Raw genomic sequence first — 24,022 nt, forward strand, 5'->3', positions numbered from 1 at the left:
TTTGGTGTCATCTTAGATATTCAACCGTCTCCTCACCAATCAGAAGAGACACATCAAGGGAAGGCAAACATCACATGAAGAGCATCCAAAAAGAGAAATTAGCCACTTCAAAATAAATCAGCATGGATGGAATCACCTACGCAGCCCAAGCTGTGCAAAGCCCACCAGTCAGCCATGCTGGAGCGTGACCTCCTGCTCATTTGCATCTTCAGGTCCACTCCTGATGCAGGAGATGCCAGCCATTCTCAGAGTCCCACATTTGCCTCTTCAGCATGGACCTGCATCTTAGTGCTTGTGTTTGTCCAAATTATGTGTCTTTAGGGGTATTAACCCACAAAATGATCACATCAAGTAAAACAGAGCTGGTAAGTCAGGAGCCGTCCCACTAAATTGGTTCCTTTTTGAAATTTATTGCAGGCCTTTGACTAGCAGAAGGGCAAGAAAAGCTGACCAGTTGCAATGAAGGGGGTAGAAGGTGACAAAGTGCTGTTGGCCCACTCTGTCCACACCAACTTAGCACATAAGCTGTCCTGGTAAGGCAGGCGCTGGAGTAATGGGGTCCAAGAACTACTCTACCTCCTCCTCACTGCTCGAGGATCTGTGCCGTCTGCTGTGAAGCCTCTCTCGTACACGTTGGCTCCAGGAGGCCTTCTGTGGTTTTCTGCACCACTTGTAGCTCTTCATAGTCCAACTCTTTCAGCAGCAGCAGCACTGCCTGCAAAATGTGGTTCTGTTGGAAGAAGACAAGCATGAGTGAGCCTGGTCTGTAACAAGTATGGCAAAAGTCTCCACGGTTAGTACAAGAAGACACGACGAAGAGGACGGCAGTGCATTTGAGAAATTTCTCAGGCGAGAAGGTGTAAATAATAAGAAGAGGATCATATAGTAACTTAAGGGTCATGGACAGCTGCCTGTGGTGGAGAAAGGGCTTGACATGTGACGTGAATGCCTCCATTGGAAGTGTTGCCCACTGACATTTGTCCATCCTGGACACATCAATGTTACTAATAACACCAACAACCATAATGCCAGGGTCAGTGACATTTACAGTGGTGTGAAAAACTATTTGCCCCCTTCCTGATTTCTTATTCTTTTGCATGTTTGTCACACAAAATGTTTCTGATCATCAAACACATTTAACCATTAGTCAAATATAACACAAGTAAACACAAAATGCAGTTTTTAAATGGTAGTTTTTATTATTTAGGGAGAAAAAAAATCCAAACCTACATGGCCCTGTGTGAAAAAGTAATTGCCCCCTTGTTAAAAAATAACCTAACTGTGGTGTATCACACCTGAGTTCAATTTCCATAGCCACCCCCAGGCCTGATTACTGCCACACCTGTTTCAATCAAGAAATCACTTAAATAGGAGCTGCCTGACACAGAGAAGTAGACCAAAAGCACCTCAAAAGCTAGACATCATGCCAAGATCCAAAGAAATTCAGGAACAAATGAGAACAGAAGTAATTGAGATCTATCAGTCTGGTAAAGGTTATAAAGCCATTTCTAAAGCTTTGGGACTCCAGCGAACCACAGTGAGAGCCATTATCCACAAATGGCAAAAACATGGAACAGTGGTGAACCTTCCCAGGAGTGGCCGGCCGACCAAAATTACCCCAAGAGCGCAGAGACGACTCATCCGAGAGGTCACAAAAGACCCCAGGACAACGTCTAAAGAACTGCAGGCCTCACTTGCCTCAATTAAGGTCAGTGTTCACGACTCCACCATAAGAAAGAGACTGGGCAAAAACGGCCTGCATGGCAGATTTCCAAGACGCAAACCACTGTTAAGCAAAAAGAACATTAGGGCTCGTCTCAATTTTGCTAAGAAACATCTCAATGATTGCCAAGACTTTTGGGAAAATACCTTGTGGACTGATGAGTCAAAAGTTGAACTTTTTGGAAGGCAAATGTCCCGTTACATCTGGCGTAAAAGGAACACAGCATTTCAGAAAAAGAACATCATACCAACAGTAAAATATGGTGGTGGTACTGTGATGGTCTGGGGTTGTTTTGCTGCTTCAGGACCTGGAAGGCTTGCTGTGATAGATGGAACCATGAATTCTACTGTCTACTAAAAAATCCTGAAGGAGAATGTCCGGCCATCTGTTCGTCAACTCAAGCTGAAGCGATCTTGGGTGCTGCAACAGGACAATGACCCAAAACACACCAGCAAATCCACCTCTGAATGGCTGAAGAAAAACAAAATGAAGACTTTGGAGTGGCCTAGTCAAAGTCCTCACCTGAATCCAATTGAGATGCTATGGCATGACCTTAAAAAGGCGGTTCATGCTAGAAAACCCTCAAATAAAGCTGAATTACAACAATTTTGCAAAGATGAGTGGGCCAAAATTCCTCCAGAGCGCTGTAAAAGACTCATTGCAAGTTATCGCAAACGCTTGATTGCAGTTATTGCTGCTAAGGGTGGCCCAACCAGTTATTAGGTTCAGGGGGCAATTACTTTTTCACACAGGGCCATGTAGGTTTGGATTTTTTTTTCTCCCTAAATAATAAAAACCACCATTTACAAACTGCATTTTGCGTTTACTTGTGTTATATTTGACTAATGGTTAAATGTGTTTTGATGATCAGAAACATTTTGTGTGACAAACATGCAAAAGAATAAGAAATCAGGAAGGGGGCAAATAGTTTTTCACACCACTGTATGGGCACTGGTGCTTGGGTGGTAGCATTCTTAACTTCTGTAAATGAATATTCAACACCCACCCCTTCTGCCTTCTTGGATTTAAAACCTGAGCAGCTGCCATATCTATGCTGTCCTAGCTATGCAAGATGACACCCACAATGGACCTTCACCTAAATGCCCATCATTTTAAATCAATACCCAAATTGACAAAGCTGATGGACAGAATAGACTTAGTGCCCCAGGTGGCATTGGGAGAGGCACGGTTAGAGGGTGTCAAGGCCAACATGCCAATACTAACTGCCCCAGAACACAGCAGGAGGCTAAAGTCCATGAACACACACACACCTGCTTCTTGGTCACAGATCCTGTCTCCCTGGGGGATGTAATGGAAGGGAATTTTTCTCGGCTTAAAGGCTTCATTCCAAGTTCCTCTCGGATTTTGCTGAAACAAATAAAAAAAAAAGGAAGAACATTTAGGATTTAGGATAGGATAGTAAAGAACTGCAGATATAAACATTTCATCTTTGGGGACCTCAGCAGGACCAGTGAGTCTCCAATTTGAACTGCGCTCAGTCCTGTGCCTGTCAGATACATGTCATTTGTGCCTTCACCATGATGTTATACCAACAAATGCTGCACTGGCTTTCAGACTCCAATGAAGGGGTGAACTTTAGGGTTTTCATGAATGCAGGGCACTGTATTAGTAGTGCCATTGATGGCAAGTCTCTGCAATTCGGCGCTTCAGTTCACACATAACACACATATCGAATCACCAGAGAAACGCTCCTCATACTTCAAAGCATCAGGAGTCAATCCACACAAATGAAAGTGTCCACGCTGGCCAGACAAACACTTCATTTTTAAATGAACATACGGATTGATAAGTTTGTCAGGGTTGTAGATGGATGTGGGCGAAGGTGGTGCCCCTTCCCAGGCTGGATCCTGTCTCACACACCCAGTGCTGCTGGGATAGGAACACCGACTCGACTCCCAGTGTCCCCAAACTGGAAAATGGACAGGGGGCTGGATGGACAACTCTACCCATGTCCATAACAAATGGAGGATGAATGTGAAGCCTGCCTTCGTTCCTTCATCAGAGCTACATTTGCTGCTTTTTAAAAGAGTTAAGCGTTTCACCGTCATCATTCCCACTCACTCAAATGCGTTATAATGACCGCACCTGACAGCTGGTTGGCCGCATCATCAAAGTAATTCCATAATGAAATAAACCCGACAGGCTTTTTTTCTCTTGAAAGTTGAACCGCTTTGGATTTTGAAATAATAGGAACAGAACCCACAATCCATCCATCCATCCATTTTCCAACCCGCTGAATCCAAACACAGGGTCACGGGGGTCTGCTGGAGCCAATCCCAGCCAACACAGGGCACAAGGCAGGAACCAATCCCGGGCAGGGTGCCAACCCACCGCAGGACACACACAAACACACCCACACACCAAGCACACACTAGGGCCAATTTAGAATCGCCAATCCACCTAACCTGCATGTCTTTGGACTGTGGGAGGAAACCCACGCAGACACGGGGAGAACATGCAAACTCCACGCAGGGAGGACCCGGGAGGCGAACCCGGGTCCCCAGGTCTCCCAACTGCGAGGCAGCAGCGCTACCCACTGCACCACTGTGCCACCCGAACCCACAATCCCATACTGAAATTGAACCCCTGACACCATGGATTTTGTTCTTCCTTTTTTAGTCCCTGAGGTTAATAACCCTTTTAAACCCTGATTTTAAGATTTTTAAACCCTTAGAGCGCTAGTTAGTTTTAGGTGTTTTAGTATTATTTTCCCTTTTCTTAATGTAAATTTACGGCTTTTTTATATACTTTATTTTATCCCGATTTGATTACTTGTTGTTTTAGATCTCATAGGAAGTTTTTTAGAAAAAAAATATTATTGTCTTTATTATGCATATTTAAATATTTGATAATTTTTTATGTAAATTTTAGACGGTTTAATTTATAATATAGGAAATTTTAAGGAGATTGTGAAGTAATTGTTTGGGATGTTTTAAGTATTTTATAAAGAGCTTACTTACCCATAGTAATAAGAGGCGAGGCACGGGAATAAAGTATTTTTATACAACCAGAGGCGTTGTACCAATGCATTTGTCCCCTTCAGGGGACACATATCTCTACAAACCCTAACCTGACCCTGCACTGTTGGTCGTACGTTGCAATGTTGATGCTGCGCTGAATAATTTCAATCACTTTTTAGGCTGTAAACAGGACAATAGATGTTATCTTACATACTGTGCATAATTCAGCGATTTTTGCACATAGATGGACATCTGGCTTGCCTTTCCGAGTTTCAATTATACATGACAGTCGTGCAAAAATGACGGGGCAACAGCACCTACAGCTACATGTATGGGCAAAGCTGCCATGTGGGCACACTAAGTTGGCCCAAACACAAAAGGCAGATGCCTTCACCTGAAAGTAAAATGGCTTTGTGATCGTAGGGTGCACCGACATGACAGAAAACCAAACCTGCTGCCATCAAGGCACACTCACTCACTTGGTCTCCTCCATACTGAAGTGCAGTGGGTCCATCTCCGCCTCAGCCGGCCGCTCCTTCTGGACGTGATCTCCGTTACTCACCGACTCTTCGGGTTTCTCAGGGGCACAGGAGACAGGAGGCACTGTGATCTCCTCGCCTTCCTCCAGAGCCTGAGCCAACTCTTCTTCAGTAACTGCTGTTGGGCCAAACAGACAGACAGATGGCGTCACTTCAGAGTCAAACTGCTTTTGGTCTTGGGACAAAAATACATAAAGTAGGAAAAATAAAACGAAATCCCCAATGTCGAGTGTGGTGGTTTCCGATTCCAATCCCAACACCCTGATGTGGCAGCAGGCTTCTGTGCCCCTCAGTTTGCCCAACCAGTCAATCATTTTTTTTACTCCTCTAATTGGTTTTAGTTTTTAATTAACTGGACCTGAATAAAAGGGCAATAGTGTGAGATTTACATTCATAAGAAATTTAGAAATATTTGGAATTATTGACAGAAGCTTAAGTTCTAAACTCTGTTTTCTTGTTTTCCCATTAATTCAACTGTTCACGTTATAACTGCACACTAATAATGACAAGATGCAGAGTAGATATGGCAGCAAATGACACAGAATGATGAGATGTTCGAAGACACAAATTTCAAAAGGGGGTTTGCAGCGAGCACCTTAGACAAACAGATAGAACTTTATAATCTAGTGCCTTTCCTATCTATCTATTATATATGCAAGACAAGTTCAGCCACACACACGTTTTTTTTTATTTTCCTGTGGGAACTGCTTCCCAAATCGTTTCCCACCAAATGCAGCACAGTTACACAAGCACAAATAAAAGCAGCAAGCACTTTGCCTTCTCTTTTTTTGCCTCCATTGCTCCTAGCGTGCTTCGTCTCCCTTCCTCCCGACTCTGGCTCCTGGTGCAGTGGCAGTGGGCTCCTTTTATAACGCACCTGGGTGCACTTCTGGTGGCCCATTAGCACGATCCGGAAATACTGCCAGGTGAGGTGGAAGCCTAGCGTAGTAGGGCCAATGCCGCACCCCCAGGACTCAACAGGGCTGTGCCGAACTACAACTCCCATGGCGCCCTGTTAGAATCTGGGGCACTGCTGCAACGCAGGGGGCTGTCATCTCTCTCTCAAGGAGAGATAATACCCTGAGCACGCTCTCCACCCCTGGTCCATCCACTATGGAGGCATCCCACTCAAAATATATATACACTCACACATACATACAGTATACACACACACACAAACAAACACAACACTGTGGTCTGCACACACATCAGAATGACTAAAAAGGAAGAAAGCATCTGCCTTGGCAGTCCCAGTCAGGCGCTATATATGTGTATTGCTGTTGGTGTAAATGTCCACCAGTTGTGTTTCTTGACACACTTTTGCTGAATGATGTGTGACCTGAAAGTCTCCAGTGTTGGTTTGTCAGAGAGAGGATATGCAGCGTTGTTCCTAATGGCACTCAGTTTTGTCTTAACTATCCTCTTTGCTACAGGGGGTCCAGAGTGTATCCTATACCTGAGCCTGCCCTTTTAATTAGCTTGTGGAGTTGGTGGGCCTCTCTTGAAGTGACGTTACCAGCCCTGCCCACCACATCGGCCATCACAGAGTTGTAAACCATGGAAAGGATGTCACTGCTCAAGTTAAAGGAACACAGTCTCCTAAGGAAGAAAGAGCCTGCCCTGCCCTTATTTATATTGGCCCTCTGAGTTCTGATTCCAGCTTGTCACTAATGTGGACCCCCCAATATGGAGGTAAACGTTGTGTTTTTATCTTGTGTTTTCAAGATCTTCTTCAACTGCATCATGGCTGTCATTCCAGTTTCTGTGTGTGACAGCAGCTAGGCAGACAGAAATATGCACTTGCCTCAGCAGCAACACGTCATATAAAAATAATACTTTAAAAAGAAAAAACGCACAAGAGCCGGAACTCTAACAGCAACATACAAAGATATGTGGGGCAGGCTGAGGGTGTGAGAAGAAAAACGGAAAGTTGTAGGAACAACCAAACTCTTGTAGATCAGATACCAGGCCTGGCAACTACGTTCAGCTGGACTTCGGTATTTACAGACATTCATATTGTATGTTCTACTTTTAAAATACACCATTAGTTTTCAGCTATTCAGAAAAACCCCTCTGGATACTGTTTCCTGTAGGGGGCGATACATCCCTAGTTGGAATACGTTCTTTTGTAATTGCGGCGTTTTAAGTAACCTAAAACTATATAGATATGATATTAAAAGGCGATGTCCCTCCCATAGTGATATGGCGGTAAGAAATCACATAAGAGAAAATAACTTAGCTTTCTTTAATGACGATTTACGCGGCATTACAGACGAAGGAAGCCAAAGCCAGACAATTACCCAGGTGGGAACTCAGTGTATATAGTCTGCCATTTTTTGTCGCTGCGATGGAAGGCTTTTCAGGACAGATGACGTTATCACCCACCCGTCCGTCGGCTTCAAAGTGTTTGGCTGCTGTCCAAGTCTTTTATACTGGTTTCTCCACGTGTAGGCCCTTACTTAGGTTCCAAACAAGGGAAGAAAATTTTGTGCTGACTTTTAACAGGGGACAAAATAGTATACATCTGTCTTTAGGCTGACTATACATTCTTCCAGCTGTCTTAGTCTATCTTGTCCTATGCTTGGCCCAGCAATTCTAAATGCGGAGCCCCTTTGTACTAAATCTGGCTCAGCTATGCATGTACAAAGAAAAGAAAAACAGATTTAAAATGTCTGCACAGAGACAGTGACATTAAACTTAATATTATAACAAACTTATTATAACAGATACCCACCACAATGACACGGACCTCTCCTATTTACCTCCATTTCATTCCTGGAGCTGTTTGTAAATGAAGTACATTGAACTACACGACTGCCTGTTTAATTGGTGGTCCATAGAAACGTGAAGGGAATGGTGGCCCTGCTCGGTATGTTTTGTGTTTTGCTTTAATATTAAGCCCACCTTCTCTCATGGGGGTCCTTCTATTTATTATCTGAGAGATGATTGTTATTTTAAAGAAATAGCGGTTACTGTGGTTGCTTTTCTCTTCACCCTGCCGACTAGAAATGTAACAGCAGGTCTCAATGTCACTTGCAGAAATTCTCTGATGGTTCTGCACTGAACGGGCGTATTGACAATGGGGACGAGTATAGGAGTCAGGGAGAGAACTCTGACAATCTCGTTAATAATAAGAAGAATGCATTTTATTTATATAGGGCCTTTCCCATAATCAAGGGGCTTCAACTCAACATTTGCAGCACCAAGAGGCCTCTATAATTGGCCACCATTCTGGTTTGAAGTCATATTTCATTATTTTTCATGTTCTCATTGTCATTTAATTTGAGTTTTCAGACATTTTTTCTTTTAGTTTATGAAATGATTATTTTCTTGTTAACGACATGTTTCATTTTATTTTCGCTAATGGGAATGACAATGATAGGGTTACTGCGGACAAACAGAACCCGGCTTATGAATATTAGGAACAGACGTGGATGTTTGGCCAAACTTCTGACTCACATTATTCTAAACACTTCATTGTTATGAGGACCTCTGAGGCTCCAAACCAGACCCCATTTACGTCTAGCCCTCCAAATGTACCCTATTATGACGTAATCTTTTGAAACGCACTATATAACAAAAAAAATGTAAGTCAAACTCAGTAGCCACCTTGATTGTCGAGCTTCTGCAGACCAGGCAGGTTACGTAGCACAGTCATGCGGTATTTATGGAGGTCTTCTCCACAACACGGGTTTTCCGCCAGCCACAGGACGCGCAGATGGGGCAGCGCCTTCAGGTGATGCACCTCTGCAATGTTTTCTATTTGGTTCTTCCTCAGGTAGAGCTCCGCCAAATGGTGACAATGGAGGATGGGCTGCAGTGAAGCGACCCTATTTGCACTGAAACAAACACAATAAAAAAAATTGATTACAAAAAAAAAAAAAAATAATAATGCAGAATCGTGTCAGGACAGTAAAAATGTCTCCACTGTGTGATCTGTGAACAGAACTACGATGATTACCTTAAGGTCAGAACCTCGATGTTTGGTATTTCGTTGAAAATCGATATCTGGGGAAAGAAAAAAGAATGTATATCGATAAAATAACGTACTGTTTCTACTCATGTTTGTTTTGTTCATTTTCATTTATAACATACAAGACATTTTACAGTTTGCATGCATCTACTTTTATGTTGTTATGACGTGGAGTCTCGAAGTACTAAAGGGCCACAAAAGTTCTAAAAACACTTCCAATAAATGACCACTAGAGGGGGAAATCCTGTCAAAAACCCTGGCTAGATACAAAAAGGGACACGAACAATCTTTATAAAATAAAAGGTTTATTCTCACAAAAATGGTCAACAAGAACAGCTTCATAGAACACAAAGACAGAAAATGGAGTTGCCTAAAACAATAAAGCAATCCAATGTAAACTCAGATTCCCAAAACAAGAATCCAAAGAGTAGTCACAAGACAGAACCATACAAGTTGAAAATCCGATAATTCACAATAAGCACAGAGAAACACAGTAACTCAGTAAAACTCCCAAAACACATGCAAAATGAACTGCCAGTAACTGTGAATTATAGGGTGGATGGCAGATTTGGCAGGTGGTCCTGCCTCTTGGAGGGACCACCCACAAAACACATGGAACACAACACAGGCATAGAAAACAAAGCAGACAATAAAGAAAAGTATCGTTAACATACCACACTCACTCAAAATTAAACAAAAAAAAAAGAGACTTTGAACTCCAGGTGGAGAAGAAACCTCAGCTGAGATATAACAGATGTATATTTAATTAAGATGGTGCGAGATACGAGTGGGCTCAACTCTGTCTATAAGACCACCTCATGTGCTGCCCTTACATTTGCCACAGCAAACCAACAAAAAATACATATCTGAATTACACAAATGAAGAGTACATCCAAAATGAAAAGCATGATGGGTAAACACTGCCAGTGCCTATAAAAAAATCATTCACTTTGTTGAACTTTACTGGACATTTTACTGTGTTACAATACTGAATCCCAAGGGATTTAATTGGGCCTTTTTGATTCTGCTCATCAGAAAACGAAACTGAAAACAAACCCTGCAAATTGATCTAAACTTATTACAAATAATTAAACATCGTCCAGCACGTGCCTTCGGGGCTACATTTGAGAGATTAGGGACACTCGGTTGTTCAAGTGTTCTCCACTTCCCTTCAGGCATGGGAGGAGCAGTGACCTCACTTCCGGGAAAAGCCCAGAAACCCCACCTCCTCCGCTCCATTGGCCATATAAATGGAGCCAAACCTGGAAGTCACCATTCATTCCAGAGCCAGTCTCTAGAGGAGATGGACCCCGTCCCACATGCACTCCAACTGAAGCCGAGGTACCAATATACTGGACGATGGAGCCATTTCTTTTCTTTTCTGTTCTCTTTGCTGCCTGCAATCTTCTTTTTTCTTTAATTGTTGTGATAATTAAACCAGAGTACCCAGAGGCCCCTATTCTTTATTTCGCAGTTCATTATTTCCTTCCAAAACACAAAATAATTGACTGATTCCTTTGTGGGTGTCGTGGGGGAGTGACGGGCATCCCAGTCAGGATGAAGGTTGGCTTTCAGTTAGAAAAGGAAGCCGCAACAGAAGGACAAGAGCTGTCTGCTACCCAAAGTGATATCCTTCCCTGTACATGAGGTGGCAGTACCTCACCGCAAGGCAGGCTGGGAATTGTAGTCTTATGGGACAGCCATGTTGGGGTTCTAGGGGGCCGCCAGAAGAGCTACAAGGGACTGATATGACCTCTTTAACAGACATCCGCCTGACCTGGAAGTGTTTCCAGTGTGCAATGAGCACAAGGAATCTGTTAGGAGGAAGTATGGATGACGGTTCAGGGGAAGTGTGGAAGGAGGAAAAAAAAAGAGTTGTTCTGATGATTGTGTTATGGTGGAGATAAAAAATGAACAAATAAGATCTTGTATGTGAAGACAGGAGTGTGTGGTGTAGTTGTGTCTGGGGGGATTGGGGGCCAGCTACGCCACCGTATTGGTGAATCTGTTCAGTCTTCCCACGTGTGGGGTGTATGCACCAACAAACATATCGCATAACATAAACATTTTCTTGTGCTTAACCCTGCATCGTCAGAATCGTTTACTTTGTGGGGCTCTTAAATCTGAACGCCCATACCATGCAGGCTACTTTTACACTACATTACATTTTTATTTTTTACTTTGAGTTCAATGGTGATGTCCTTCATCTTCGTCACACAAAAACCTGCACAAGACTTTTCTGGATCCCAAATTTCCCCCAGAGGGCCGCTCAACTAAAGAAGAGCATTTAAACACTTCAAAGGTAGAAAAACCAAATGAGCCAAAGAAGACGGGATACTTACATCAGTGAGATTGCAGCCCCTATAAAAAAAACAAGAGAAACGTTAAACATTAGGCAGAGGTGGTATCCCATTATGTGATATCATCATGTAATATGTATGTTTGTATATTGTATTGAGGATTACTTGTGTTCTGTGTATTGTGTTGTATTGATCCCCTTTCTTTTTGACCCCCCACTGCATGCCCAACCTACCTGGAAAGAGGTGTCTCTTTGAACCGCCTTTCCGGAGGTTTCTTCCATTTTTTCCCTACAAGGATTTTTTTGGGGGGTTTTCTTGTCTTCTTGAGAGAGTCAAGGCTGTCAAAAGGCAGGGCCTGTTAAAGTCCATTGCGGCACTTCTTGTGTGATTTTGGGCTACACTAAAAATAAATTGTATTGTATTGTAATTGTATGGAGAACATCGAAGGTGGAGCAAGAGAGCTTGGGTTACAATCCAAATGAACAGACAAAAACACGGCACAGGGCGTCCTCCCAAAAATCTGTACTTGAGGGTGGCAATGGCTGCTGACTGACAGGTGGCACTGATAATAATACAGAAATAAATAATCAAATAATGCAACAAAAAAGAAACATTTTACATTGAATTACGATAACAACACACCCACATTTTAAACTGAATCACATTTATAAAGTCAGGCCCACAACAAAGGCATGTGGGATTTGAACTGACTCTCCTCTTCTGACTTGTCGTATCGATGAGGAGGTCAGCACACCGTTGTTCGCTTTGCATTGGAAGTTCAATTTCTGACCACTTTTCACAGGTATCTATGACGACTTCCTGTTGAACGGTGATAGGCAAACACAATGGAGCAATCAGGACTGAAGTTCAGCTGTTCTCTCAAAAATCTTCCTAAACTGACCGTGGCTTATGTTTCCGAGCTTTGGCGAACTTTCTCTTTCCATCAGTACATTAGAACACTCTAGACGAGAACAGGCCATTTAGCCCAACAAAGCTCGCCAGTCCTATCCACTTATTTCTTCCAAAAAAACATCAAGTCAAGTTTTGAAAGTCCCTAAAGTCCTACTGTCCACACTACTTGGTCGCTTATTCCAAGTTTCTATCGTTCTTTGTGTAAAGAAAAACTTCCTAATGTTTCTGTGAAATTTTCCCTTAAGTTTCCAGCTGTGTCCTCGTGTTCTTGATGAACTCATTTTAAAATAACAGTCTCGATTCACTGGACTAATTCCCTTCATAATTTTAAACACTTCAGTCAGTCAGGTCTCCTCTTCATCTCCTTAAGGCTCAGCTCTTTTAATCTTTCCTCATCACTCGTCCTCTGTAGCCCTGAATCAGCCTTGTTGCTTCTTCTCTGGACCTTCTCTAGTGCTGCTATGTTCTTTTTGTAGCCTGGACACCCAAACTGCACCCAGTACTCCAGATGAGGCCTCACCAGTATGTTATAAAGCTTGAGCAGAACCTCCTGTGACTTGTACTCCACACATCAAGGCGCTATATAACCTGACATTTTTAACCTTCTTAATGGCTTCTCAACACTGTCAGGAAGTTGATAGCTTAAGAGTCCACTACGACTCTTAAATCCTTCTCATAAGGTGTACTCTCGATTTTCCGAACGCCCATTGTGTATTCAAACCTCACATTTTCACTTCCTATGTGTCATTCCTTACATTTACTGACATCAAGTGTCATTGTCCACAAATCAGCCCAAGTCATTCTGTGATGATATTACGGATTTCAGATTATCTGCTAATCCACATCTCTTCCACTTGACAGTGACGTCACATCTCTTTTTTTTTTGTCCTGTTCAGGATGCCACCCCATCTCCAGTCATCTGCTCACCCTATTGATTAGTGGTGCTACTTGAGTGCCAATTACTTCTGCTCCGCCCTTCATTTGCATAAAACACACGACCTGGGCAGAGCTTGTAAGATAGAATAATATTAATAAATATTGACAATTCTTTTTTTTTTTTTTAACAATGTCACCAAACTTCAATCAAATCTGTCAATGCAATTTTGAGATTTTGGGGTGTTTCGGTATTATATTATGGGAGGGGGGTTTATCCCTTAAAATCCCTCTTCTTAGCAGATACCCACAGCCCTAGATGTCCAACCAAACTGCAGGATTGTAACTGTATGAGAACTCGTGAGTGAGTGAGTCACTTAGTCAGCTTTACCAAACACATACTGGAATGACCAGGGGAGCGAGAGACGGAGGAGTGGATTAGCCTTTTAATGTTGATTGCTAGCAAGTGGCCCTAAAAAGGACTGTTGGCATCTTACGCACTGCTTTTGCCTGCTGCTCAGGTCTTCAGCGGCGCCACGCACTCCTAGCTGCCTGTCCCTTTGTTCCTTCCTTCAAGCCACCCATCACCTGGGGTCAGAGGCAACCCATATGCCACGCTACCCCTCACCGGCCCCTAAGCTTTCTGCAAGCTGATCCAAATCAAAGGTCCAATCCAAAGGCTCACCAGTGGCAACGCATACAAGCCAATGGCAGGGACGTTCTTAGGCATACGCGAACTATGCATCCCGACCTACAATTTTTTTGGTCGGGCTGTGGGCCTGGGGACCCTGTCATGCCCCTGGCACTGCAGCCATCTGTGCCAGTCCCAGGAAATTCAGTTCAGTGCATTTTTTAGTCTTATTAACAATGGTAATTTATTATCCAAATTGCAATCTTCACCTAAATCCCTAATAATATTGTCACGCCGTCGTAACTTTGCACTATAGCAAATGTTAATTTTAGAGATTCGTTTCAGATTCATTCAGAGATCCCCATAAAATCATGAAATATCCCAATATTACCGGCCTTTACCAGATCCAGAACAAAATCAATATTTTACCACTCTGCATACACACAAGCGTACATGTAGGCCTACTGGTCATCTAAGGCCTTTTCTGGACGTTTTATTAGAACACCTTCCTGAACTAGGGGGGGCTAGGCCCCCCCCATCCGGGGCCTGCACATTTCTGAAACACGTAGGGCCCCCAAATTGCTAAGAACGGCCCTGCCAATGGGCTTCAGTGGCCCAGAGACACGTCTAATCAAAGTGCTCTTCTTATTGCACTGTCTGTACCCCCCAACCTCCACCTGCTGCTCAAGGGCTAATTTTTGGCCGACTTCTCCAGGAATTCCCATCCTCTCACACAGTCCACTGCCACCCGAGGAGCAGATCCCTCTGTGACTTGGACCTAGAGCTCATTACACTGCCTTTTCCCCTGAAAAGTCATGGCCTTGAGGTTTAACATGGCAGGACGAAGCAAGCCATTGTGAGTGTGATAGAGGGGTCTGCCTGCATTACGGCTAAACCAGTCCTCTCTCTTGAGAACATACATAAGTGCCATACGTAAGAACCCGAGGTTGTGGAGGAATGGAATTAGTCTCATAATACCCATTGCTGCTGAGTAGCCCTAAAAAAGATCGCTGGCATCTTCAGCAGTGGCACTTGCTCCGAGCTTCTTGTCCCTTTGTGTTTTCATGCACGCTACGCTGCCCAGCTCCGCCTCACCAACACATCTCTCTATTATAATAAAAAAATCTTGTGTCGAGACGTGATCTTCTCGGAAAGACACTTTGACGTCCCACGAGACTAGACTTTACAACCTTTGGAAGCAAGACTCATGAGAAGGTGACTTTTGCACGTCATGCCCGACTTACAAACAATTTAAAACAAGATCACGGACATCTAACCTCTCAGTTGTTGGAATGCTTTTGGCAGACACACTTCATGTGCTCTCAGCTCTTAAAAATGTTATACAACAACAATAACATTTATTTATATAGCACATTTTCATACAAAAATGTAGATCAAAGTGCTTTAAATACGTTCTAAAACTTCATAAAGACATTCAAAAATGTTGGCGCCATACACATGCACAGCAAGTTAAAAATATTAAAGTAGTAAAATTCTAAAGTATCAAAAAAAAGAAAGTAAAGATTGCATTAGCACAAACAAATGGAAATTATTACTCGGTGAAATAATGGAACAGCAAAAAGAGATTGAATATATGGACATGGGTGATATGACAGAAGTATGGAGATATTGTAAGGCTTTAAAGTTTAAGTCGGAGACTTGTAGATCGTCTACTTCAGGGAAAAGTAGCGTTGCCTCCCAATGAAGAGGTGTATCTGCGAGAATTAAAAGTTTTGTTGTTTGGTGAAAGTGAAATCCACAAACACTACAGGCAAAATGTCCAAGTCTACAATAAACTTGCATCATTCAATGCTCAAAATGTAGATTATTAACACAATAGTGGACCATAAGTGAGCCATACGCTATGGTCCCAAAGGTTGCCGGTTCGAATCCCCGTCACTGCCAAAAGAGATGCTACTCTGCTTGGCCCTTGAGCAAGGCCCTTAACATTCAAGTACAACTATGTATGTGACGGATAAATAAAGAATTATTATTATTAGTATTATGAGAATCTGTGGTCCCGCAACAATTAAAGCAACGACAAGTTTAATTTTGAAGCACAATTCGGTCAGGTTTATATTTATGATCACGGAGAAGCGATGCAACATAGAATTGAAAGAGTATGTAAGAACTCCCATGAAAATAACAATCTCTTTAAATTGTATATCCGGTTAACCAAACCCGGGGGCAGAGCCCCCTAGTATGCCACACTATTCTCCCCACTTTCTGTGAGCCACCCTAAGTCCAGGGTATAATCTGAAGCTCACTAGCAGGAACACATCAGAGCCAATGGGCTTCAACAACCGAGAAACACATGCGACTGAAGTGCTGTCCTAAGTAACTGCTGTGTCTTTGCCCCCCTGACCTGCTGCTCATTGGCAGCTTCTTCAGGTATTCCAGCCCTCTCAGGCAGACTGCCACCATCTGAGGAACATGGCAGCACCCAGAACCTGTTACTATATCAGAGAGAGAGAACCTTGTTGTCAGTACATCATTACTGTCACTAGTCTGGAAGGCAAGCAGCTACGAATTTCATTATGTGCTGAACACATCAACGTGAACCTGAAAATGCCCCCCTTCCATATGAAGATGTACCAAAAGAGAGAATACACTTTTAACAGCTGAAATGTTTGATCCTGAAGCAAAACACGGCAGTCCATTTCCATATTTGCAGGCTGAGAACGAATGGGGGACAAATCGAAAGAAGAAGTGATCTCCAAAGAAATAACCAGCCAGAATGAAAAGCAGCAGCGGTAGCCATCGAGCAGGGCTCAGCCCTAATCGGACCTTCCACGGTCCTAAAAAGCCCCAACGAGAAAGATGCGACCCGACGCAAACGCTCGCTTATCGTTTAATTAAAACTGACCGCGTATGCCATTCGCCGCTCGGCCTGTCAAACATGTTCAGCGGTTGCTAAAACGGACGCAGACTTCGCAAATGAATGTCTTCATCCTAAACACAGAAAGCCAGTCTTTCAGCAGCGGCCTACACGACGCCCCGGCCTTTCCTTAACAAAGTGCCCCCGCACTAGTCCTGCCAGTTCCTAGCACTCGGTCCCATGTACGCCCGCCGTCCTCCGTCTCACGGGTCGCTTACCAGCAGTTCAGCTTCTTCACGCTGTCCAGCTCCGAGGCCTTGGCCCTCGCCAGCACCAGCTTTCGGGTGAGTTTCATCTTGCACCGGATTTTCTGGTTTCGGATGCCCTCACCTCCTCTCCCGCCTTACAGCGCAACCATAGCAACCTACGCGACGGAGCTCGCGAGCCAATCAGCGACGCCACCCGGGCGTTTGGGGGATGGCGTGCAGGCGAGGCGTTCTAGGCAACTGTTACCATGCCATGCTTTCAGGGCAGGTGTTCTCACAAACGATCCCGGGGGAAACTACGGAGGAATTGAAATTTAGTTCCGTTTACATTATTATTAGAAGTGAATTTGGATGAGCGAACAGGACGATGAGGGCACCAGTCAGTGAATGAAATTGTTTGAATTTACGCTTAATTTCAGCACACAGATCATAACCATGTCACAGAATATATTTGCTTTTTTATAACCTAAATGAAGATAACCCAGGCAGTGGGGAATTACATGTTTATGGGATCTCTAGCTGTGCCATTACTCTAAGTGAGAGAGAGAGATTTGGAGCAGGCGCTGATACAGCGCATTGCCGCACCCACCACGTGACAAACCAACTCGGGATCCCAGATTAGGACCTGAGTGCAGCCATGCAACGGGTGACACCCCAGCACCACACTAGTTCAGATGAAATGGAATCGGTCTAAAATGGGTTGAAATCCAAGTAATCAATGTAGACCTCCGTATTAACGTTTACAATGCACCATGCAATACATACATCTCTGTTATGTTATGTCTCTGTTTGCTATTCATAAAAGTTGTGCTAATGTCTTAATCTTCTTTATTTATTTATCTGGTTTGTACAATGCTATATACTGTATACGCTGCCGTTCTTTATTATATTCTGTAAGTGCCTTGAGCATGGGAAAGGCGATATATAAATAAAATGTATTATTATAAATAAAATGTATTATTATTATCCATCCATCCATCCATTTTCCAACCCGCTGAATCCGAACACAGGGTCACGGGGGTCTTCTGGAGCCAATCCCAGCCAACACAGGGCACAAGGCAGGAACCAATCCCGGGCAGGGTGCCAACCCACCACAGTATTATTATTATTATTATTAATGTCTTTGATGCACCATCTGTTGGAATGACAAGTGCAATGTAGTAAGCCATCTGCTGGAATGACAAAAGTAATTTAATTTAGTACTAATGGGTGTCCCAAAATTCACGCAAGGTTTGAATTTGGCACCATTTGTGCGGTAAAGTGTTGCCAACGAAAAAAAAAAGAGAGCGTGACAGCTCACAGTTCAGGGTTATTAAAAATGGAGCGCTACATGAAAGAACAACGCGTTGTTGAGAAACAAATGCATTCACAACGTGTAACTGTTTGGTGCGGATTGTGAGCTGGAGGCATCATCGGACCATTCTTAAACAAAAATGCGGCTGGTAAGGCAATAACAGTTAATGGTGCTCGCTATCGCGACATGATAATCCAGCTTTCTGTGCCTAAATTGCAAGATATGGATGTGGACGACATGTGGTTTCAACAAGACGGTGCCACACGCCATACAGCCCTAAAAAACAATTCAATTACTGCATGAGTCATTTCCTGGTCGTGTAATTTCCTATTTTGGTGATCAGAATTGGCCGCCCAGATCATGTGATTTAATTATATAGCGCCTTTCATATCTATCTATCTATATCTATCTATTATATAGTGCCTTTCATATCTATCTATCTATCTATCTATCTATCTATCTATCTATCTATCTATCTAATCCTGCCCACTATGGTAAAATTAATATCTATCTATCTATCTATCTATCTATCTATCTATCTATTATATAGTGCCTTTCATATCTATCTATCTATCTATCTATCTATCTATCTATCTATCTATCTATCTATCTATCTATCTATCTATCTATCTATCTAATCCTGCCCACTATGGTAAAATTAATATCTATCTATCTATCTATCTATCTATCTATCTATCTATCTATCTATCTATCTATTATATAGTGCCTTTCATATCTATCTATCTATCTATCTATCTATCTATCTATCTATCTATCTATTATATAGTGCCTTTCATATCTATCTATCTATCTATCTATCTATCTATCTATCTATCTATCTATAGTGCCTTTCATATCTATCTATCTATCTATCTATCTATCTATCTATCTATCTATCTATCTATTATATAGTGCCTTTCATATCTATCTATCTATCTATCTATCTATCTATCTATCTATCTATCTATCTATTATATAGTGCCTTTCATATCTATCTATCTATCTATCTATCTATCTATCTATCTATCTATCTATCTATCTATTATATAGTGCCTTTCATATCTATCTATCTATCTATCTATCTATCTATCTATCTATCTATCTATCTATCTATCTATCTATCTATCTATCTATCTATCTATCTATAGTGCCTTTCATATCTATCTATCTATCTATCTATCTATCTATCTATCTATCTATCTATCTATCTATCTATCACTGCTGTCACAGCCGAACCATCATTAATTCTACTGCTTGAATGGCAATAGGTAGATACACAGATTAATTAACCATCTGCTGCCACCTAGCGGAAGAGTATTTAATTGTTCTGCCTGTCACTGTCGCATAGACGAACGAAGACAAATTATTTGCAGTAAATAAATGATAATTTCAGACCAATTAAGTGAAATTGGATCATTTTCCACGGTACACCATGCGGCACAGTGGTTGGGAATCACTCTGTTAGGCGGTGATCACTTGACTAACGCGCATCTTTTTAGATTCCAAGCGGAATTAAACTTGGGAATTGGGGCTTCTTTAATTCTTGGACATTTCAGCACAGTTACTTTTGCGTTTGAATGGCTCCTAATCAAGGTGATAGTTTATTTCAGCGCAATGTTGTTTCGTTTTGCCTTCGCCACGTTAGCATTCCCATTACCAGCACGCAGTTCCTGATGCTTTCAGTCCAGACCACGTCTTACGTCATCAGCGGGACCCCTTAAATACCTTCGTTTCTGGGATTTGGAGAGAAAACTGAAATTTACGGTGGTGCGAGTTTCTCTCTCTTGACTTTCTAGTTTCTGAGTTTTCATAATCAAACCGCCCCCCCACCCCGACCTTAATTGGTGATTAGGCTTTGCCAATGGTTTTATTCCCTCGGTTTCGACATGTGTTTGGTTTGACTGCCCTTTTAGCTCCAAGGGTCTTATTTATAAAAATCTGTATGGATTTGAGCGTAAAAATATATGCAGGTTAAAAATATAAATAAAAAATCCGATGTATACAACTTGGCGCACACACATTTCTACGCAATTTCCCCTCCTTTATAAATCACAATCACTTCGTAAATATGAGTATGTGAGCGCGCCTTGAACTCCGCCCTGAAACATCCATATATGGAGCATCCTGCTCAACCTCATGTATATGCAATCACAATGCTGCAGAACTTCATTGGCCGATAGAGCCGCTCTCGCCTGACACACCGAGACTCCGCCCCCTGCCTTTAAAAGCATCTGCCTGTGCTCCGCAACTGAGAATGCAAAATCATACACCGCAATATAGCGCCTGTCCTCTTTGCTCTGGGAAAAGTCTAAGGCTCCTTCGTCTGCGCGGGTTGCCGTTATAACCTGGCACATGTGATGACGCTAATGCTGTTACAATTTATAACAGTGCAGGATTTACGTATAAGCTACACAAGCTATAGCTTAGGGCCCCCGCCTTCTTGGGGGCCCCCAAAACAAATTGTCCGAGTGAGCAATTGTCATATATACTTAAATATACTACAGCATTATTTGTCCCAATCAGGCCCGGCCTTAGGCATAGGCGAAGTAGGTGACCGCCTAGGGCCCCGGCGTCCAGGGGGCCCCGGATCGACTTCTTGGTCTAATTTTCATGCATTTCACAGTTGATTCCAGGGGGGCTCCGCCCCCCTCAGGGAGCCCCTGGACCCCCCTTTCGCCTAGGGCCCCATAATACCTAAGACCGGGCCTGTATATGAAGCACCGAGGGCTCAGCCAGTCACCTCACCAACAAGCCGATCACCACGTCTAGCACCTTCATGTCTGTCAAAGCTCGTACATCACCTCAGAATAAATGAACCACGGGCTGACCCAGACCACCGAGACACATTTGCCAGTCTCATGTTGGCATCACATGTGACTTGTGCGTCAATGGAATGTCTCTGCTCCCGGTTACAAAAGCAGGTTCGTTCTTGCCCGGTGACCTTATTGCAATACGAATGTATTAACGCGTTCCGATTACATTAGGAGAACCGGACACGGCGGCAGATTGACTTTTTATGCTGGCAAAGCATGTCACGTTTCATGTACCGTAAGTGCACCCACAACATATGAGAAGAGGATACAGTGCCTCACCGATCGGTTAATGGCTTTCAACACAGCGGCTATGAAGTTTGGCTGAGATATTCCTGACCTGTCGGCCAGTCAACTGAAAGTGACAACAGGAAGCCGATATAAATAAATAAAATGCAAAGAATTTTTTGTTAATTTTTAAATACGCATCATTGGCCCCCTTAAATGGAAACTGAATTATAGTCAGCATGTCATATTCATCACTTTTGAGGTGTCATATGTTTATCATGTCCGCGATGGCCCCGTGATATGAATTATTGCTCATGGGAGTCATCGTTCAGCTGCTTTGCCTGCATTGCCCTGCTGGACCAGAGGGGGTCGCCATTTCCCCAGTTTCTCTGAAATGTTGGGTCAGAACTGACATAAATATACGCACGTCCTGCCAGTCTCGTTTTCTTTTATAAATCCTGACGTTTGCGTGGGAAGTCACATCTCCACATGTTGAGCCAGTGCTTTATAAATGAGACCCCCGGTCGTCTTACAGGCTTATGAGGATTGCGTGCTGAGATTTTCCAGGGTAGGAAGATGGACGTTTTGCGGTCAGGTGGTCCTCCTTAATAATGATGGCGGTGGAGGGTGGAGGAGGAACCACAGCGAGGTGTTTTGTGGACTTCAGTGGATTCACAAAGTGAGCTTCTGCACCCTTCATCGTGCTGTTGATTTCATTTGAAATTGTAGAAATTCTCTGTTTGTGCCTTTCAGACTCCACTCAAGTCCCTGTAATGATCAACTGAAGACACGCTTTAAGAAAATTGTGCAATTTTATTAAAAGTCAAAACCTGAAATCTGTGATTCCCCAGAAGTATGCGGACCCTTTGTTGCAGCCCTCCACACGGTGCCTCCTGTTTGCTTGAATTCCCTTTCAGAACGTGCTGGGGGTCTGAAGATTTACAATTCTAAGAGTCATAAAATGCAGATTTCGCATTGGGAAAAAGTAAGTGCACCCCTGCATTTATCACAACCTCAAGTTACAGTAAGGATGCTTGTGGCTGTTCCACTGATTGTAGATCTGTGTTATGTTTGCTCCTTTTTCCAAGCCGTCCCCTGTGGCTTCACCCACATGGTAGTGAAACGGGACAAACTTTAAAAATCAATAAGCAAACGGGTATTGGTAGCTAGGTGAAGACAGGGTACACTCCAAAACGCATTGGTAGACTGACTCCCCACTCCTGATGTCACGCTTCCCCCTCCCCTCGGCCCGCAGCCTCTGTCTCAGTTTAGTGCGAACGTATCACTCCTGCGAGCGAACTGTGATTCTTAGCGTGAGGAGAGAAGTCGCAAAATCAACCGGAGTGTTCAAGAAAATTCTAGAAAACACCGATCTAAACCCGTTAAGTAGTTCTCTCATTCGCTAGCTAAGCAGAGGCATGGTGCGCTCCAACACGTGGCAAGAGGTAGAGCGACTCAAATGGAGGCTGGCATGTGAATGAGGAAGGCCCCGCCCCCTTCACTCGGCCCGCTGCGTCTCTCTCTCTCTCTCAGATTTGCACAAATAAATCGGAACCGCAAGCGAACTGTGATACTGAGAGAAGTCACAAAATCAACGGGAATGTTCAAGCAAATTCTAGAAAAAAAACGATCTAAACCCGTTAAGTTGATCTCTGGTGAAAACATAGGATTTTATATATATTGAGTTTACTCATTCAGTTTTATTCCATTCTTCCTAATTTCATTTGTTTTTCCTTTCTTGTAACTTCCTTTTTGACGTCTCATGAAGCACACCCTGTGCATGAAGGCGTGTTGCTGTAGAATCAGGCGCAGGTGATTTGAACTTCACTATGGAGGATCTCATCTCACACATTCAATTTGGGTTGACTTGTCTGTGTGTGTGTTATGGCCATGCGGAGATCAAAAGAGTTCTCTGAGGCCTTCACAAAAGAGTCCTGTGAGGGGCTTTCAAAAGACCGCTGACCAACTGGAAACCAATTAGTCAACTGCCCGGATGTTCAACTACAAGCGTAGAAGATCTCAAACAAGCACCCGCTCATCCAGGCCAGGCCGCTCCAGCAAGAACAGAAGGCAAGCAACCTGAATGAAGTACTCAAGAAGCCCGAAATGTCATCACGGGACCTCCAGGCTCTATGGAAGTCAAACTGCAGGAGTCAGAAAGAGGCTGCAGAGACGAGACCACCAGGGCAGGTGTGCCAGGAGAGGACATCAGGGCACCTAAGCAAAGAGCAGGACATCTGGGACGGACACAGCAAGTTGGCTACGGTGCCATGTTGGAGTAACCCGCTCATGTGCCCACCCAACGCGTTGATGCCCCTCTGGTTCAGATGTGCACTGACTGAAGGAGTGAGCAGCCTGTGACGGGCCTGCACTTCATATTCACAGATGTTTCTGAGTGTGCTGAAGATGAAAGGCGCTATATACAATTGGGACTAATTTAATGAGTGAAAGACTGGGCAGATAGAAGAAAACTGCCCATGAAATTCAAGTCTTTTGTTTTTGTTAATTGTCCTCTTTTTTACGGTGCAGGGCACTTTGCTATTGTGTTGCTGGTGAAAGGCGCTATATAAAAGTGAGTGACTGAATGAGTGAGTGATGGGCCCTCGAGCAAAGAGGCTACATGAGGGATAAAGTGCAGCACATTACCTCACTCGTCTTGTAAAGTGACAGCTGA

At 43.3% G+C, this 24,022-nt stretch overlaps 1 protein-coding gene across 1 annotated transcript; it reads right to left on the reverse strand.

Annotated features, from left to right (window-relative positions):
• On the reverse strand, nucleotides 1–17,192 carry cfap410 (cilia and flagella associated protein 410). Its single transcript, XM_028806191.2, has 7 exons — nucleotides 17,029–17,192; nucleotides 11,559–11,577; nucleotides 9,205–9,251; nucleotides 8,853–9,082; nucleotides 5,184–5,361; nucleotides 2,995–3,091; nucleotides 1–730 (listed from the first exon to the last, which is right to left on the reverse strand). The coding sequence occupies exons 1-7, from the start codon at nucleotides 17,103–17,105 to the stop codon at nucleotides 584–586; spliced, it is 795 nt and encodes a 264-aa protein (XP_028662024.1). The 5' UTR covers nucleotides 17,106–17,192; the 3' UTR covers nucleotides 1–583.
• Between the last annotated feature and the right edge of the window lie 6,830 nt (nucleotides 17,193–24,022).

This window comes from Erpetoichthys calabaricus, chromosome 8 (genome assembly GCF_900747795.2).
Source record: "Erpetoichthys calabaricus chromosome 8, fErpCal1.3, whole genome shotgun sequence".
Lineage (NCBI taxonomy): Eukaryota > Metazoa > Chordata > Cladistia > Polypteriformes > Polypteridae > Erpetoichthys > Erpetoichthys calabaricus.

Excerpts from the sequence above, each read along its gene's own strand:
- cfap410 (XM_028806191.2), bottom strand. The coding sequence starts at position 17,105 with ATGAAACTCACCCGAAAGCTGGTGCTGGCGAGGGCCAAGGCCTCGGAG. Across the intron at positions 9,083-9,204 it reads ATCGAGGTTCTGACCTTAAG|TGCAAATAGGGTCGCTTCAC; the intron begins GTAATCATCGTA and ends TGTTTGTTTCAG. Across the intron at positions 731-2,994 it reads GATCTGTGACCAAGAAGCAG|AACCACATTTTGCAGGCAGT; the intron begins GTGTGTGTGTGT and ends TTCTTCCAACAG.